Here is a 16,781-nt window from a genome sequence, read left to right on the forward strand (position 1 = left end):
GTATGGTAGAGGCACAGGTTCAAAGGCACAAATGTTGGACATGCTGGGGGAAAAGCAAATCAGACCAGAAATAAGGCAGCTGGAGCTCAGGACATGTGAGCAGGATGTGAGGGATGACAGCAGAGATATACAAAGGACAAGATGGGAAAGCTTCAAAAGAAGTCACAACACTGGCCATCAGGTGTTTTCCCTCAGTAGTGTACCAAATGGAACTCCAAGACTCCTGCAGACCACAAACATGCTACTTAGTCCAAAGCTGGATGATCATTTAAAACCAGAGATTACACATAACAATGCAGATTTCCTGCTTCTTTAGAAACACGAAAAAAAACCTAGTAATCCTACATCCATATTTCTGCAGAACAGCAGCAGCCTGGGGTGGAACAGGAGCTGCTCGCCAAGGTGGCATATACTCTCCAATTTGCCACACCCCTCACCACTCTCTACTGCCTTCACCTGGGGCCTGAGTCATTCATGGATGTTCATCGCCCAGCTTCTGTAGACATTAGTTCCTCTGATAAGGCATTTTCTGTGTCCCGATAACAGTGTCTCACAGATATGCAACCTCAGGCCCAGACTGGTACAATTCCATGTTTAAGAACACACAATCAATCAAATCCAGGTGGTACCTGACCCCAGCTTCTCTGGGGTATGCAATCAAGACTCTGATTAGGTTCATTGAATCCTGGACCAGCTTATGCATCATCACTGCTATATACTCAGAACGTTAGTTTCTGATTTTAGAGAAACACATGGATTAGCAAAATGAGCAATGGTTTCTTATTAAGGTCAAACAATCCCAAAGCTAATGACTTACAGAACTTCTCTGAACATCCTGTTCAGTCTTAGCGTACATCTCAGACAGATCACCATTCAGAATGACTTCAGCTAACGAGTTCACCAGCGGTGCATGATGTATAATTAAGAAGACCTGATGGAAAAAAAGAAACGGGATTTGCATGAAAGTGTGCGGTACTTTCAACCTCTTGCTTCTGGGATCAGAAGCGACCAGGCTGGGCCACCTAAGTCCTGCATTAAGCAGAAATTCCTACGATGTAAAATCTGAAGAATGAGGCACAGGAAGGACTGAGTTCTACTCTCGTAAGGTCAGCTTCTCCTTCAGACTGTTGCCTATTTGGCTGGCTGCTCTTCCTCGGAAGGAAGTGCATTAATGCGAGACTGTCCCTCATGGCTGGGTGAAGCCAAATCCGGCTGAAGTGGAGCAATGCGGGAAAGAACAGCCAAACCAGCACACTCCTTCCTTTCCATGGGCATTTTAGTGTCAAATTTGATTATGAGAAGACTAGGAGGCACTGTCCCAATACTTTAGTGATACAAGAAGAAGGGGCCGGCCGGAGAGTTTTGTTCCAATCAAGGACTTGGCAGAGGATTGGCTACACAGAGATTCCATCACGGGAAGGAGCTCTGACCCTGTGGTGGGTTTTAGCACACGGGGATTCCACAGCATCGTCAGTAGGTATGCGAACTCCGGGGCTGAAAACCACACGAGACGGAGGCAGACCTAGCCGGGCCAGGATGTAAAATCAGAGGGCTGGCTCTGGGCTAAGCTGGCCCTGCTCCCACACCTGTTGCCCAATGTTCAGAGGACCAGCTTTAAGAATCAGGGTATTCAAAACTGTCTTGCAAAGCTGGCCTAGACACGCCTGCTATTTTGTTTTAAAATGTAAAGGCAAAAGGGTGTAGCACAGGGTGTGGCTTATCTACCATTTGTATACAAAAGCGTGTGCATGTTTGTATTTGCTTATTTACACATGCATAGGCCAAGGTTTCTCAATCTTGGCACTGCTGACACTTTGGGCTGTCACTGAGTGTTGAGGGAGGCTGTCCCAGACACTGCAGGCTGCTTAGCAGCATCCCTGACCTCTACCCACTAGATGCCAGTAGCACCCCAGCCTCAGTCATGACAACTGAATGCGTCTCCCCACACACTGCCAGGTACCCTCTAAGGGGCGAAATTACCCCTAGTTGAGAACCCCTGACAGATGTCTGTTAGGACATACGAGAACCCTGTAACCCTAATTGCCTCTGGAGATAGAAGTCAGGAGCCTGAACAAAACTAGAAAAGAAACCCGGTTTTTACCTGTTTGAACTTTTTAACTTTAAAAACCATTTACAAAAATTATTTTTTAAAAAGTGAAGGCAAAAATCAACACAGGCTGCCTCTGGGGAGTGAGGTTGGGTGCCCACGGTATAGACTGAGAGAGGGACTTTTTCCATGCCATGTTTTGTACTGTTTGAACAAGGGGAATATATTACTCCAACAAATACATAGAATTCAAATTAGATAAAAGGTACAGGCAGAATGGCCATGTGGCACCTCCCTATAAAAAATGGCCGATAAAAATCTTTTTTTAAAATACTGGGAACCTTTTCTAATACAGAGACCGCACAGTATGATTCAATGAGTTAACCCATGTCCAGGGTTTGGCAGGCCCTCAAATGTTACCAATGATGATTCTTCTCACCTTATGGCCAAATTCCTGCCACACATTACGCTACCAGCAATACAAAACACCGATCACTGTGGCCATTCATTCTCAGGTATGTTACGTACCTTGTACGAATGCGGCCTTAACTGATCATTTATTCCTTGTTCTTTTCAGTCCACAAGCATTCAGTGAGCACCTACAAAGGATCCCCTGAACAAAGCAAACAATTCCTGCCTGTGGACACGCACAGTGCTCATCTTCCTGGCTCTGAACCCAAAAAAGAGGGAGGGCGAGTAACTGCAGAGTACATGGAAGCACGTGCAGGCCAGACTCAAAAAGCCGGGTCCAGCTGCCCACACCACACTCTGTTAGCAGTTTAGTTCTAGGAGGACAGCATCACCTGTCACACCAAATTAATGTCATCCACGAAAATTTTCATGGTTTTCTAGCTATGCTTGTAAAATAATTTGCAAGTATGCAATGATTTTATATTGAGGTAGGGGCCTTAAGGACACAGGATTTATACCTGATTTAGGTTTTCCACACATTTAGGTCATATTTCCATTAAGCTAAATGAAAATGCAGGGGGAAACAGGGATCTAGGTTGTTTATCTTTAAAAGGGATCTATTACTCAAGTTTGAGGAATACTGAATTACAAGCTATGCTTTCTATGAGATATTGAAACAAGTAATTGGGTGCATGGGCTCCTGGTTCTTTACAAAGCAAACCGGCGAGGGAGGAGTCTCAGAGAAAAGGCGTAACTGTCTCCACTGATGTTCCCACCGTGGGTGGCTGGTGGCCATGCTCTCTGGAGGAGACCCTGCCCGGGCAATGCTCCAATAGCTGAAGGGTCCTGGGGATGCTTTCCATGTGATTCCTGGGGCTGAGAACTGGCTTGCTAGGGTCCTGCTGGACTCCCAGAATCCCAAGCAGGAGATGCCGGCAGACTTGGAAAGAGGCAGCAGAAAAAAGCTTCCAGGAGAGGCTGGGGTTTGCGCTCAGCGTCGTCGTACAGAGCAGCATTCAGACAAAGTTGGCCCCGCGCAGAGCCCTAAGCAAACACAGCCCCAGAATAGGACTTCGGGCTGTGAGTGATAGTCAGGACATGTCCGGATCGGCCTACCGGCTGGGGAGGAGGTGGCCTCTGAACCTCTCCTCCTGGGCCAAAAAGAAAAAGCCCCGCCCCAAATTCAAAACAGCTGGGGATCAAGTTAGATGGACAGTTCCTCATCAAAGCAAATACCTGTGCCATTGCAAAAGCGGAAACAGAGTTCTGGGTAAATGCTGGACTACTTGATAGTCTAATGAGATGCCCTGAGAGTCTGGACTGCTTGTAATAAAAATATTTTTAAAGTTATGTAACTGGGTCGCCATGGAGTTTTTCCCTTCTTGTAAATATTACATAATTACACGAAGGAAACACACTTGTTTAAGGAGGGGAGGGAGACAAATTGGCTCAAGACACAAATCTGAGAGCTAAGGCTGCTACGAGATCCCTTCCACGAGGTAATCTGGGAACTAGAACCGCGATAAAGCCCTTTAAAAATAGCCTCATTTCAGGAAGTTTGTTACACCAAGGTTGCTATGTGTATGCACGCTGTGGGTTCTGCAATGTGGGGCTTCATTCAAAGCTGCATGAGTAAAAGCGCTGCAGCCCACATTTCCAGGGTATTTCAAGCACTCAGTTGTTTTGGAAACCTCAGTCTTCATGGTAAAAAAATCAATGACACAAGTCAGGTTTGGTTTATTTTTCATTTATCTTTGGATTTCCATCTCCTACCATGAAAAAGATACACACTACCTCTATTTAGTGCCTGGAAAACAGAAAGCCCCTTTGTTTTGCTGTTATTTTACTTTAGGATGGGGGACACAAAGAAGATGGGTGATAAGGCCTGGGGATTTTCTGCAAGGCAGTGGCACACCAAGGGACCCCAAATGTAGTGGGGACATTGGTGAATGATCAAGCATACCTGTGACAGAAGATAAAGAGACACCGGCAGGCTAATTTTCGGCCGTTCTCCTCCCTAGTAGGGGGTGGCAGGAAAGAGAGAGATCAGGTCACACAAGGGAGCAGCACAAAATACACAAAGCCAAAAGCCTTCTGTGTGAACAAGGGCATCCTGTCCCACTGACTTCCTCCATGGCCCTAGGGCTGTCCTTTCCGGGTGCTACTCAAAAGTCCACTCTGCAAAATCCCACTCAATACTGTTTGTAAGGCCACTATTTTTCCACCTGAGAAACCTTTCATCATTAGTCACAGATGAGAGGCTGACCCCCGAGAACTTGCTCCTTAAGTTACCAAGCACGTTCATTTCCACCAGCTGGGGCACTGGATGACCCGGCAGGAGAGGCCTCCTGGAGGCCTGTTCTTGGGAAGTTATTTTCAAAGCATGGGGGAGGAGGTTTAGGGCACTGTGGCCTTGGAAAAGCCCCTCGTTTATACTGAATTTCAAGATGCTCCATTTCACACCCACCCTGTGAGAGAAGAATCGTTAGGCCCTCATTTTGCAGCTGAAGAAATGGGCTCAGGTTATTTGCTTTAGGTCACAGAGTTAGGAAAGGGAAGAGGCAGAATTTGAACCCAGGTCTGAAAACTCCAATTCTCATACTTTGTCTGTGCCTCCCAGAGCCGCCTCTGGTAAAGCTAAGGAGCTTATTCACTTTTACAGTCTTCTCTCACACACACTCTGTCTCAGTCTCAGGAAATAAGAGGAAAGGAAAGGAAAACCAGCGTGCTTTGAAAGGAAAGGAATCTCCCTCAGGCTTAAACCTCAGTCCTGGCCAGGCGCGGTGGCTCATGCCTGTAATCCCAGCACTTTGGGAGGCCGAGGCAGGCGTATCACCTGAGATCAGGAGTTCGAGACCAGCCTGGCCAACATGGTGAAACCCCGTTTCTACTAAAAATACATTTTCTTTTATTTACTCATCTGTAGTGAGAATCCTCAAAACTCCATCCCCTTGGGACACCTCTGCATGGTGACCAGATGGCTCTGTCCTGCCTCCTGCTGAGGCCCCTTTACCTCCAGAGGAATTGCACAGAGGCCTCCCCTCCAGAAGCGGCATTCCTCACGGAGGGGGCACCGAGAACCAGCAGCACAGAATTAGAATCACCTGAGGGATAGGTGAGACATGCAGATTCCTGGCCCCACCCCAGAGCAACCGAACCAGAATCTCTGAGACTGGGAGAGAAACTGAGGCCCTGCATGTTACCAGCCGTCATCCCCACAGGCCTCTGGGGCCTGCTAACAGTGGACAGTCACCACCCTGGGACCCTTCCCTGAGTGTGCTCCATGCCTTCCCTCCGTGCTGCGCAAGTTCTGTTGCTGTCTGCATCTTCTCCAAATCAGTGGGTTCTGGCAACTACCAGGAAAAGTTACCGGGGAGGAGAACACCTCAGGGAAGGATACACAGCAACCAAAACCCTACATTTGTACATGTTTCCTGTTTCCTCCTGAGGTCGGTAATCTTTTCTTATTCACTTTTATAATCTTCTCTCACACACACTCTGTCTCTGTCTCAGGATATAAGAGGAAAGGAAAGGAAAGCCAGCATGCTTTGAAAGGAATCTCCCTTGGGCTCAAAACCTCAGTCCTGGCTGTAATTCTAAGCCCAAGCAGGTGTATCACCTGAGGTCAGGAGTTCGAGACCAGCTTGACCAACATGGTGAAATGCCATCTCTTCTAAAAAGTACAAAATTAGTCAGGCATGGTGGTATGTGCCTATAATCCTAGCTACTCGGGAGGCTAAGGCAGGAGAACTACTTGAATTCAGGAGGCGGAGGTTGCAGTGAGCCAAGATCGCACTCCAGCCTGTGTAAAAGAGCAAAACTCTGTCAAAAACAACAACAACCACAACCACCTCAGTCCTGGTTTGCAATGCTCAGCCCCATTCCAGGGGACTAGAGACTGTTCTTCCCCACTTCTGAAGATGGGCTTCAGCCAGCGGGAGCCATGGGGCCAGACCCACCTTGTCCTGGTTCTCCAGTGAGTACACGTAGAGGGGCAGGAAGAGCCTGTTGAGCAGGTGGTCCGTGAGCACGTCATTGAGGAACTCACAGTTGATGATCAGGATGTCATTCAGATAGTGCAGGTGGTCTAGGTGCTCTGCCACCAGATCACTCAGTTTCCCCCGATTCCGGTGCCTGCCATGAAAAATGACCACCTCAGCCTGGAGGCCAACACTAGGAGCCTTTGAGCCTAACATCAATGGCCTGAGACTTAGGTCACTGGGGGTTCATCCACATAACCAATATCTGAGTTAGTCTCAAGAGACACTTATCCTGGCCACTGCTGGGGAGATACACAAGGGAAAATGGGCAGGTTTACTGCAATCAATTTCAGGGGACTGCTAGGGTCCCCCAGAATGAGGTAAACAAAGCAAAATGCTGCTAAGTTCTTCCAGCAAGCCACTGCATAAGCACAGCTACTAGCCACTGTGGCAAGATGCCCTGGCTCCCCAGATAAGCAGCATTAATGGAGCAATACATCCACTGTAATTAAAATGCTCCCTCCGGAGGAGTTCTAAAGAGAAAAGCAGGCCTCCACAGCCGTGGCCACCCCGGTGGCCCTGAAGACATGCAGACATAGAGCAAAGACACGACACCCCTCCCCCAGGCCCCTGCCCTGGAGGTCTCCGTCTCCCTGCAGTTAGCAACAGCGTGCTGGGGGTGGGGGGTCAAGGGGTAATGTCTCTTGGGTGGAGTCAGTCTCACACTCCAGAAACAGCTGGTGGGGATGCTTTCACCGCCCCCAAAGCAGTATGCAGCAAATACTAGCTAGCCATTTGGTTTGTATTATTATTACCCAACTGATAGATGGTCATTTTTGACAACAGCGAATTAAAATACAAAAGCAAATAGAATTCAAAGTCTCAAACCCACTACTAACAGATATTCACTATTAACATTTTGGGACTTATAACCCTAATGTCTGTTTTTTCTACATTTTTACCTCTCCTAGTAGTAGTCACATCTAAAATACAGATGTCACATTTCTATCCGTCTAACTGTATATACTTGAAAAAAAAAGGTAAAAACAAGATCAATTCTGCTTCTTTTACATAATTCTGGATAATTATTCCTTTTATTATTATTTTTTGAGACAGGGTCCTGTTCTGTCACCCAGGCTGGAGTGCTGTGGCATGAACACAGCTCATTACAGCCTCAACCCTAAGGTTCAAGGGATCCTCCCACCTCAGCCTCTAAAGTAGCTCAGATTACAGGCACCTGCCACTATGCCCAACTATTTTTAAAATTTTTTTGTAGAGGGTAGAGGGGTCTCACCATGTTGCCCAGGCTGGTCTCAAACTCCTGGACTCAAGTGATCCTTCTGCCTTGGCCTCCCAAAGTGGTAGGATTACAGGGGTGAGCCACTATGCTCAGCCAATTATTTCTTATTCTTCAACAAGATATTTCAGCTGGGTACAGACTGGGATCACATCTGTAATCCCAGCACTTTGGGAGGCCAAGGCAGGCAGATTGCTTTAGGTCAGGAGTTTGAGACCAACCTCGCCAACATGGTGAAACCCCCTCTCTACTAAAAATACAAGAAAAAAAAAATTAGCCAGGTGTGGTGGCACGCACCTGTAGTCCCAGCTATTCAGGAGGCTGAGGCAAGAGAATCACTTGAATCTGGGAGGTGGGTTACAGTGAGCCAAGACTGCACTACTGCACTCCAGCCTGGGTGACAGAGCAAGACTCCATCTCAAAAAAGAAAAGAAAAAAAGATATTTGCTAAATATTTATAGGAAATATATGTTGTAAAGCCTAATAGCATATGAATGTCTACAAACCCATCGTGCGCCTGAGGCCTAGAACATTTATGCACAATGTTTTGTACTTTTCTCCCGCTTAAGAAGATACTTTGGAACATTTTCTCTAATGGTATATTTAAAATACCTCACTTTTTAATACTTTGGTTTAAAAAAAATCAAAGTAATACATGCAGCTAGGTTTAAAACTCAAATACCATTGATAAGTTGATAACGAAAAAGAGCAGCTCCTGGCCCAGGCTCGCATCCTCCATTATTTTTTTCTTCTCTTTGAGACAGTGTATTGCTCTGTCGCCCAGGCTGGAGTACAGTGGCGCAATCTCAGCTCACGGCAACCTCCGCCTCCTAGGTTCAAGCAATTCTCGTGCCTTGGCCTCCCTACTAGCTGGGATTACAGGGGTGCACTACTATGTCTGGCTAATTTTTGTATTTTTAGTAGAGATGGGGCCAGGCTGGTCTCCAATTCCTGGCCTCAAGTGATTTGCCCACCTCAGCCTCCCAAAGTGCTGGGATTACAGGTGTGAGCCACCACAGCCAGCACTCCTCCACTTCTCCCAACTGTCCAGAGGCAGTTACTTGTTTCTACAGCTAGTTCCTCCCATATTTCTAGAAAGTCTGCATGGACTTCTATTTTGCAATTGAGCCATTTTAGGTATTATCTATTGACTTCATGTTATGACAGAACTCTTCCGTTCTCTCTGCCCCTTCCCCCGAAGTAGTCATCAGTAATTGGGGTTGATGTCATAACATTCACCGTGGAGCCAAATAGAGGACTACGTTTCATTTCTTTGTTTGTATAACTTTGCTCTTTCTGTAGTTAAGTGTCTCATTATGTCTTGCATCCACGACTGTTTAAATCCATAAGGCTTCTGGCTTTCCCAATTGCTCCGCTGGGTCAGCCATTACCCATTCTTGCTTCTTCCCCCATATCAGATCTCATATTCTATCTGCCTAGCTCCCGTCCCCCAGGACACTTCTCATCGGGTCCCTTTAGCATCCTGACCCCATTTAGGTGCACCTCTCACCAGGCCTGGGCAAAGCTGTCACCCTGGAGCAGTGGTTCTCAAGTGAGGGTGATTTTGCCTTAAAGGAGACATTTGGCAATGTCTGGGGACATTTTTGGTTGGTACGACTGGGGAGGGGTGATACTGGCATCTAGCAGGTAGAAAGGCCAGCGATGTTCCTAAAAAGCCTACAATGCACAGGACAGCCCCCACAACAATGGTACCCAGTTCAAGAGGTAAATAGAGCCAAGGGAAAGAAATCCTGCTCTGGAACTTCTAATCATCCCTCTGAGGACAAAAGCACCATCCTAATCTCTTTTTTAAAAGAGATTTATCGAAGTATAATTCACGTGCCATAACATTCAATTATTTAAAGTAGACAATGTCATGATTTTTGGTAGATTCACAGAGTTGCCCAACCATGATCGCAGTCGATTTTAGAACACTGCTATCCCCCTGTGAAAAAAGCCCCTTACGGCCAGGCGCGGTGGCTCACGCCTGTAATCCCAGCACTTCTGGGAGGCCAAGATGGGCGGATCATGAGGTCAGGAGTTCAAGACCAGCCTGGCTGATATGGTGACACCCCGTCTGTACTAAAAATACAAAAATTAGATGGGTGTGGTGGCGCACACCTGTAATCCCAGCTACTTCAGAGGCTAAGGCAGGAGAATCACCTGAAACCAGGAGGTGGAGGTACAGTGAGCCGAGATTGCACCATTGCACTCTAGCCTGGGTGACAGAGTAAGACTCTGACTCAAAAAAAAAAAAAAAAAAAAAGCAAGCAGCCCCTTACTTGGCTGGATTTGTGTCTCACACCTGTAATCCTAGCACAAGACAGGAGGATTCCTTGGGCCCAGGAATGCAAGATCAGCCTGGGCAACATGGCGAAACCCCATCTCTACTAAAACTCAAGAAAATTAGCTGAGCTTGGTGGCTTAGGCCTGGTGGTCTTAGCTACCTGGGAGGCTGAGGCAGGAGGACTGCTTAAACCTAGGAGGTCAAGGCTGCAGTGAGCCATGATCACCCCACTGCTCTCCAGCCTGGGTGACAGAGCAATACTCTGTCTCAAAAAAGAAAAAAAAGCCCTATACTCATTAGCAGTTGCTTCCTAAGTCCCCACACAACATCCTAGCCACCAATCTACTTTCCACCCCTATAGATTCACCTATTTTGGGCATTTCACTAAGAATAATGCTTTTGAGGTTCATCTATGCCATACCAAGTGTCAGCGCTTCATTCCTTTTTTTTTTTTTTGAAACTGAGTCTTGCTCTTTTGCCAGGCTGGAGTGCAGTGGCATAATCTCCACTCACTGCAAACTCCACCTCCCGGGTTCAAGCAATTCTCCTGCCTCAGCCTCCCAAGCAGCTGGGACTACAGGCACACGCCACTACACCCAGCTAATTTTTGTATTTTTAATAGAGACGGTGTTTTACCGTGTTGGCCAGGACGGTCTCGATCTCTTGACTTCGTGATCCACCCGTCTCGGCCTCCCAAAGTGCTGAGATTACAGGTATGAGCCACTGCACCTGGCTCGCTCTATTCCTTTTTATCGCCAAACACTATTCCATCGTACTGATAGACTACATTATGTTAATGCATTCATCAGCTGACAGAGCCCCTTGACCTTCTCACCAGCTGTCTAGCAGCCCCATCTATGGCTGTAGTGAATTGATTTACCCCGCCTGCTCTGGGAGGCCTCTGAGTTGTTTCCAGCGTTTCATTATTACAAATAGGTGAGCAGGACGTTTTAGAGTACGGAAGTACAGGCTACACAGAGGTAGGGGAGTGCTGTTAATGTGTTTGTTTTTTCTTGATGAAAACAGAATTCTCCCGTAACCACCCTGTCTATCTACTGAGTGGCCCTGGGGGTGTCACTCACTCCTCATCTGTCTGCACGCAGTCATCAAGTTCGATCACGTGGCTCCCAATGAACCAGACCAAATTGGAGAAGTAAGGAACAGCAGTTTTATCTCGGATGTAGTGCAGCATGGCCTGGTTATCCACTGAGAAAATTCACAGAAGAAAAAAAAGTCAAGCTACCAAAAATAACTTGGGGAAGATTTAAAAAAAAAACAAAAACAAAGCAAAACCCAAAAACCACAATGAAAAAGCCCTCTGCTATAATCTGAAATTGTCTGTCTTTCCTGGAAATACTTAAAAATGTTTATCTTATTCATAAAACTATAGTCATCAAGGCAGTTCTTATGATATTTTACACTTAAATTAGCTGGGCTAAACATTATTAGTGCATGGGAGAGCCTACTTATCAGTAGCAGATTGAGCTAGACTACACTGAGAATTACACCATTCTCAAGCAAGGTTCCTGTATTTATACATAAGGATAAATTAAGAAAGCGGAAAACCAGAGGTTAATAACTTACATGACACTGGAATAAGGAACACAGGAATCGTCATTGAAGGAAAGGCAAAAAACAGACAACAGTTAACAGGATTAGGACCTGGGAAGGTGAGAGAGCTGCTCAGGGGCAGAGAGGCTAGGGCGGGAGGCATCTGCACAGAGAGATAAGGTTAGAAGGGGACAGCAGAAAACAGAGCAGGAGGCAGCAGAACCAACTGTGGCTTGGACCAGGGTCATACACTTAGAAACCTGCCAGGTTGGCTGGTGGCCAGAGGTCCAGCGTGTGACCTGGGAGCATGGGCCTTGACCCCAAAGGGGCAGCTGCTTCTGTGCCAGCTGACCCCCCACCCCTGCAGGACTGTGGGCTTCAACTACCAAATCTGAATCTTCAAGGTGCAAATCCAGATTATCATGGAAGACCTCTCAATTTTTAAATACTGGCAACTACATATTTTTTCAAAAACTAAGCCAATTAAAACACGTCTGATGGTTGGATATGGCCCACAGGCCCTCAGTTTGCGACCCTGGATGGGTCCAGCTGGGCTCCTAGAAAGGTTCTTAAATTTAATGTAAGCCCAGTGCCAGGCTGAAGTGAGTCCCTGAGGTGCCCCCACCCTCATTAGGGAGTAATAACATTTTGACTCATGAAAGTCAAAGCCCTTTCATCCCTGAGAAAATAGTCCCATCTCTACTGTGGTGACTCCAGGGAAAATAACCCAGGCATTAGGCAGAGAACTTCCAAGCATTGCCTTGGAAGGGCAATTCCAGTTCAGGAAACCTGTGGCCAGGCAGACTTCGTGTCAGTGCAGCACAGAGTGGGGGAATAGCTTTTTCCCTGGGGCAATGTTTTGGGCATTAAGAACATCTTGAGGGAAAGGAGGAATTTGTTAGTGCTGGGCTTTGCAGCCTGTTGGGAATACAACATTGCCCCCTGCTGTTCACAATGTGACATGCTTTTAAATATTACTTAAAAGTCAAATTACCCCTTAGCTGTATTAAAGTACATTTCACAAACCAAGACACAAAAATTTAAATGACACATTAAAAAGACAATTTTGCTTTCTCAAATTCTAAAACATAGTCAAAACATAGTCACTCTGAATCCCACACGTGCCTCTCAGGACATCCTACTTCCATGTAGCAGCATGAGCAAGACTTCCACATGCCTGGAGAAGGCAAGGATTTCCATGAGCGGCCAGCTAAATGCTAGGGGATTCCAAGTTTTTCATGAGAGAAGCTGCCACAGCTCATCATCATTGCGCTCCCTCGTGACAATCAGAGAGCCATACGCACACACACGGGAGCGCTTGCTGCCAAGTCAGAAATCAGCCGAGACACAAGCCCACGAGGACACTTACCTTTATAAACGTTCAAAGTTATGGTTCTTACAGCAATTCTAACCATGCTTTCAGGGTGGTTGAAAAACTTGATGGCTTCTGTGTACAGGGCAAAGTCATTGGTGTGCTAAAACAAAAGAAATAAGGAAAACAAATTACAAGCCCTTATATAAGCCAGGCCTGGCCTCACCCCAACTCTCTGAATTCCATCAGAAACTTCAGAAAAAGCCAAAAAAAAAAAAACCGTTGCCAATGTGAACCGTTAAGTCAGTGGTTCATTCCCAATGGGGAATGTGGAAAGGGATGGGAAGGCAAAGCCACAGAAGAAACAGAAAAGAGTCCAAGTCCGTGTGGTGGTGCACACCCATAGTACCAGCTACTTGGGAGGCTGAAGTGGGAGGCTGGCTTGAGCTCAGGAGTTGGAGGCTGCAGTCAGCTGTGATCATGCCACTGCACTCCAGGCTGGGCAACAGAACAAGACCCTATCTCAGAAAAAAAAAAGAAAAAAAGAAAAAAGAGCAGTAGTAGTGGTAGTAGTAGTAATCACTGATTCATTGGCTAGGAGTGGTGGCTCATGCCCAGAATCCCAGCACTTTGGGAGACCACAGAGGATCACTTGAGGTCAGGAGGTTCAGACCAGCCTGGGCAATGTGACAAGACCTCATCTCTATTTTAAAATTATAATTAAAAAAAAAAAAAAAGAGTCCAAATAATGTCACAACTGGGTTCATTACCTGTTCTATCACTTCTTTTTTTTTTTTTTTTTGAGATGGAGTCTCGCTCTGTCGCCCAGGCTGGAGTGCAGTGGCATGATCTCAGCTCGCTGCAAGCTCCACCTCCCGGGTTCACGCCATTCTCCTTCCTCAGCCTCCCGAGTAGCTGGGACTGCAGGCGCCCGCCACCACACCCGGCTAATATTTTGTATTTTTACTAGAGACGGGGTTTCACCGTGTTAGCCAGGATGGTCTCGATCTCCTGACCTCGTGATCCACCCGCCTCGGCCTCCCAAAGTGCTGGGATTACAGGTGTGAACCAACGCGCCTGGCCTTGTTCTACCACTTCTAACCTGTGCAATGTAGTATTTCTAAACCTCTGTTTCTACATCTATAAAATGGGGATAATAACATCTACTTTATGGTTTCCAGGACTAAATGAGATCATTTCTGGTCCCATGCTTACCCCAGCACCTGACACCTATGAAGTACTCAGTGGGATGCAGGCAAACATGACGGGAAGGCTGGCGGGAGCCTTCTGAGAAAATTTTCTTTGGAAGTTAGAAAGGGACACAAGAAGGGAAGTGATCTCATCAGGCATTTTGGCAGTGGCACCCTGTGACCATGACGGGTTGCACTTGAGGATGGATGCCAACCATATAGCCAGCAGAGCAGCAAGATGGGAGAGCCTGGGTCCTCGCTGATATGGTTGAAGCACAGGATGAACCAGCCCCAGCATGGCCAGTGCCTGGACCTTTCAGTATAGGAGATACATTGACCCTATTGTTCAAACTCCTTTTAGGTGTGAGGACAGGAGCAACTTATTTAAGTTGTTCATTTTAATAATTCTCCCAAAGAATGTCAGGGACATTATCTTATCAAGAATAGCAACGTCTATGATTGTAGGGAGCTACGTACATACTAGGCACTTTGAAGACAACATCTCATTTAATTCAACCCCTAATAACCCTACAAGATATATATTCTTATCCTCATTTCTCAGATGAGGAAACTGAGGTTCAGAAAGGGACTGGGACTTCCTGAAGGTGACACAGCAGGGAAGTGACAAAGCCAGTCCTGACTGGAGTTCCTGTTTTTCCCACAGGGCAACACTTCCCCAAGACAACATCTGGGCATGTCTCCTCTCTGCCAAGTATAAAGCTCTCAGAACAAACGGAATTTTACATTAAAAATGGAAAGGCTGGCCAGGTGCTGTGGCTCACGCCTGTAATTCTAACACTTTGGGAGGCCAAGATAGGAGGATCGCTTGTGCCCCAGAGTTCAAGAGCAACCTGGGAAACATAATAAGACCCTGTCTCTACAAAGAATTAAATTTTTTTAATAGAAAGGTAACTTATTTAATTAAAAAAAAATTTTTAAGCATGCCAAAGTCAAAAGTGTTGCCGTGAAAATCCTAATAAGCATACAAGAGCTTTGTAAACAGACACGAGATCATCCAGATCTAAGGCACTGCCATAACTAGTTTAGCTTACCACATGTGCCCCTCTGGCAATTACTTACCTCATTATAAAAGAAATGGACAGTGTGGTTGTTGAGTTTTAATGAAAGCGTTTTCAGGAACGATATATAATAGGCCATAATTTCCTCATCAGAAAAGTCAAATTTATGAACGATGATAGAATTTACATAGTTATTTGACAGCAAATAATCTAGAGGGGAAAAACAAACAAACAAACAAAACAGGTTAACTCTTGCTGGGGAAAAGATAAGCCAGGTAACAAGCAGATGACCACATTAATGTACTTGAATTAGGTAAGCCTCTGGGTTGCTGGGATTAAACACGCTAACTGGGAAGAGCTTAACTTTTAACCAGCAAAGAGATCATCTTTGATGCACAGTCACCAGGAAGTTCAAAGGCATCACCGGGGAACAGCCCGTCCCCGCCCTCCCACACCAAATAAATAAAAAAAACACTCCAACATTTTCTTTTCATTGATGGCAAAGTTCAACAAAGAGCTGGGAGTAGGGGGAGATTAGCTGGTATGTGGGCATTTTCACAAACCACCCATGGATGAGGGTAAAAAGCTACCCACTTCTGCCATCACAAATCACATCAACTCTGAATGCCACAAAAGGCCACACTAGGGTTTTTTTCCTCCTTATATAGCAACATGATTTCATAAAGGTCACTTTCTGCTGAATCCCTACTATACGCCGGCCACTGGGCTGAGTGCTTTACATGACCATCAACCATCACATGATCCTCCTCATTCTTCCCATTTTGCAGATGAGCAAAAACATCTCAGAGACGTTAACTTACCCGTGCACAGAGACAGTCACAGAGAAGGGATTCAAACTTAGGTCTGATGTCAGAGTTTGTCATGCATTATGGGGGCCCAATAATGAAAACTGGGTGATGAGGGCCCAAGGGCACTGGGGTCAACTGAAGAGCAACCCCCACTCCCCAGCTCCCAGCCCCTGGCCCTACAGAAATGCAGGCCAGTATGGTGAGTGCTTTCAACTGTGAAGAGAGGCAAAACCAGATTCCAACACTGCATCTCCTGATCCTGACGTGTTCGCCACTGAATAAACTAGCTTTTAAGGCTGTGCTGGCCAGCAAAAAACACGTCTATCAGTCAGCTGCAGCCTATGGCCTACAGTTCGATATCAGTGTTGGGCCTTTGCCAGGCATATTTCCCTCTGTGTTCTTGCCAGCCACCTGCAAGGCAGGCAATGCTGTCCCATCGCCTATCCTTCAGGCTGCTGTTGTGTGAGCGCTGCACCAGCTCACCTGCCCGGCCCCCAGGACAGCTAAAGGCAGAACACGATTGACACCTGCTGGGGGCATGGTTTGGAGCCTTGTTACTCAGAGTCTTGTCCTCAGATGGGCAGCACAGCAACCCTGGAGCTTGTCAGACCTGCAGGATGTTGGGCCCTGGCCCTGCATCACGGAGTCAGAATCTCCAGGGGTGGGCCCAGCACTCTGCATGTAAGAAGTGTGCACGGCTCCCCACACGTGCTCATGTTTGGGAGGCTCTGGGTTCAATCGTGGACTTGGACTGGCCTGCCTGTGTCCACATCTCACCCCTGCCACTTCCTAGCTGTGTTATGACCTTGGGCAAACTGCCCACCCTCCCCACGCCCCAGTTCCATGAAGCCAAAACTTCCTCATGAAGTTGTGGTAAG

General features: G+C 46.6%; 1 protein-coding gene across 11 annotated transcripts in view; it reads right to left on the bottom strand.

The window, feature by feature from the left end:
* The window catches only part of CLEC16A (C-type lectin domain containing 16A), a 237,813-nt gene that overhangs the window by 198,173 nt on the left and 22,859 nt on the right, over positions 1–16,781 (bottom strand). For 7 of the 11 annotated variants that reach the window (XM_009195987.2, XM_009195985.2, XM_009195990.3 and 4 more), the window contains 7 exons: positions 15,156–15,304; positions 12,943–13,048; positions 11,607–11,612; positions 11,105–11,228; positions 6,418–6,592; positions 4,422–4,475; positions 818–931 (listed from right to left, as the gene is read on the bottom strand). In XM_009195987.2, coding sequence (XP_009194251.1) covers positions 818–931; positions 4,422–4,475; positions 6,418–6,592; positions 11,105–11,228; positions 11,607–11,612; positions 12,943–13,048; positions 15,156–15,304 — 728 coding nt within the window. The remainder of the gene's footprint in view (positions 1–817; positions 932–4,421; positions 4,476–6,417; positions 6,593–11,104; positions 11,229–11,606; positions 11,613–12,942; positions 13,049–15,155; positions 15,305–16,781) is intronic. The other 4 variants (XM_031658479.1, XM_009195986.3, XM_003916534.4 and 1 more) reach the window with 2 other exon arrangements.

Source organism: Papio anubis, chromosome 18 (genome assembly GCF_008728515.1).
Source record: "Papio anubis isolate 15944 chromosome 18, Panubis1.0, whole genome shotgun sequence".
In the NCBI taxonomy this organism is placed as follows: domain Eukaryota; kingdom Metazoa; phylum Chordata; class Mammalia; order Primates; family Cercopithecidae; genus Papio; species Papio anubis.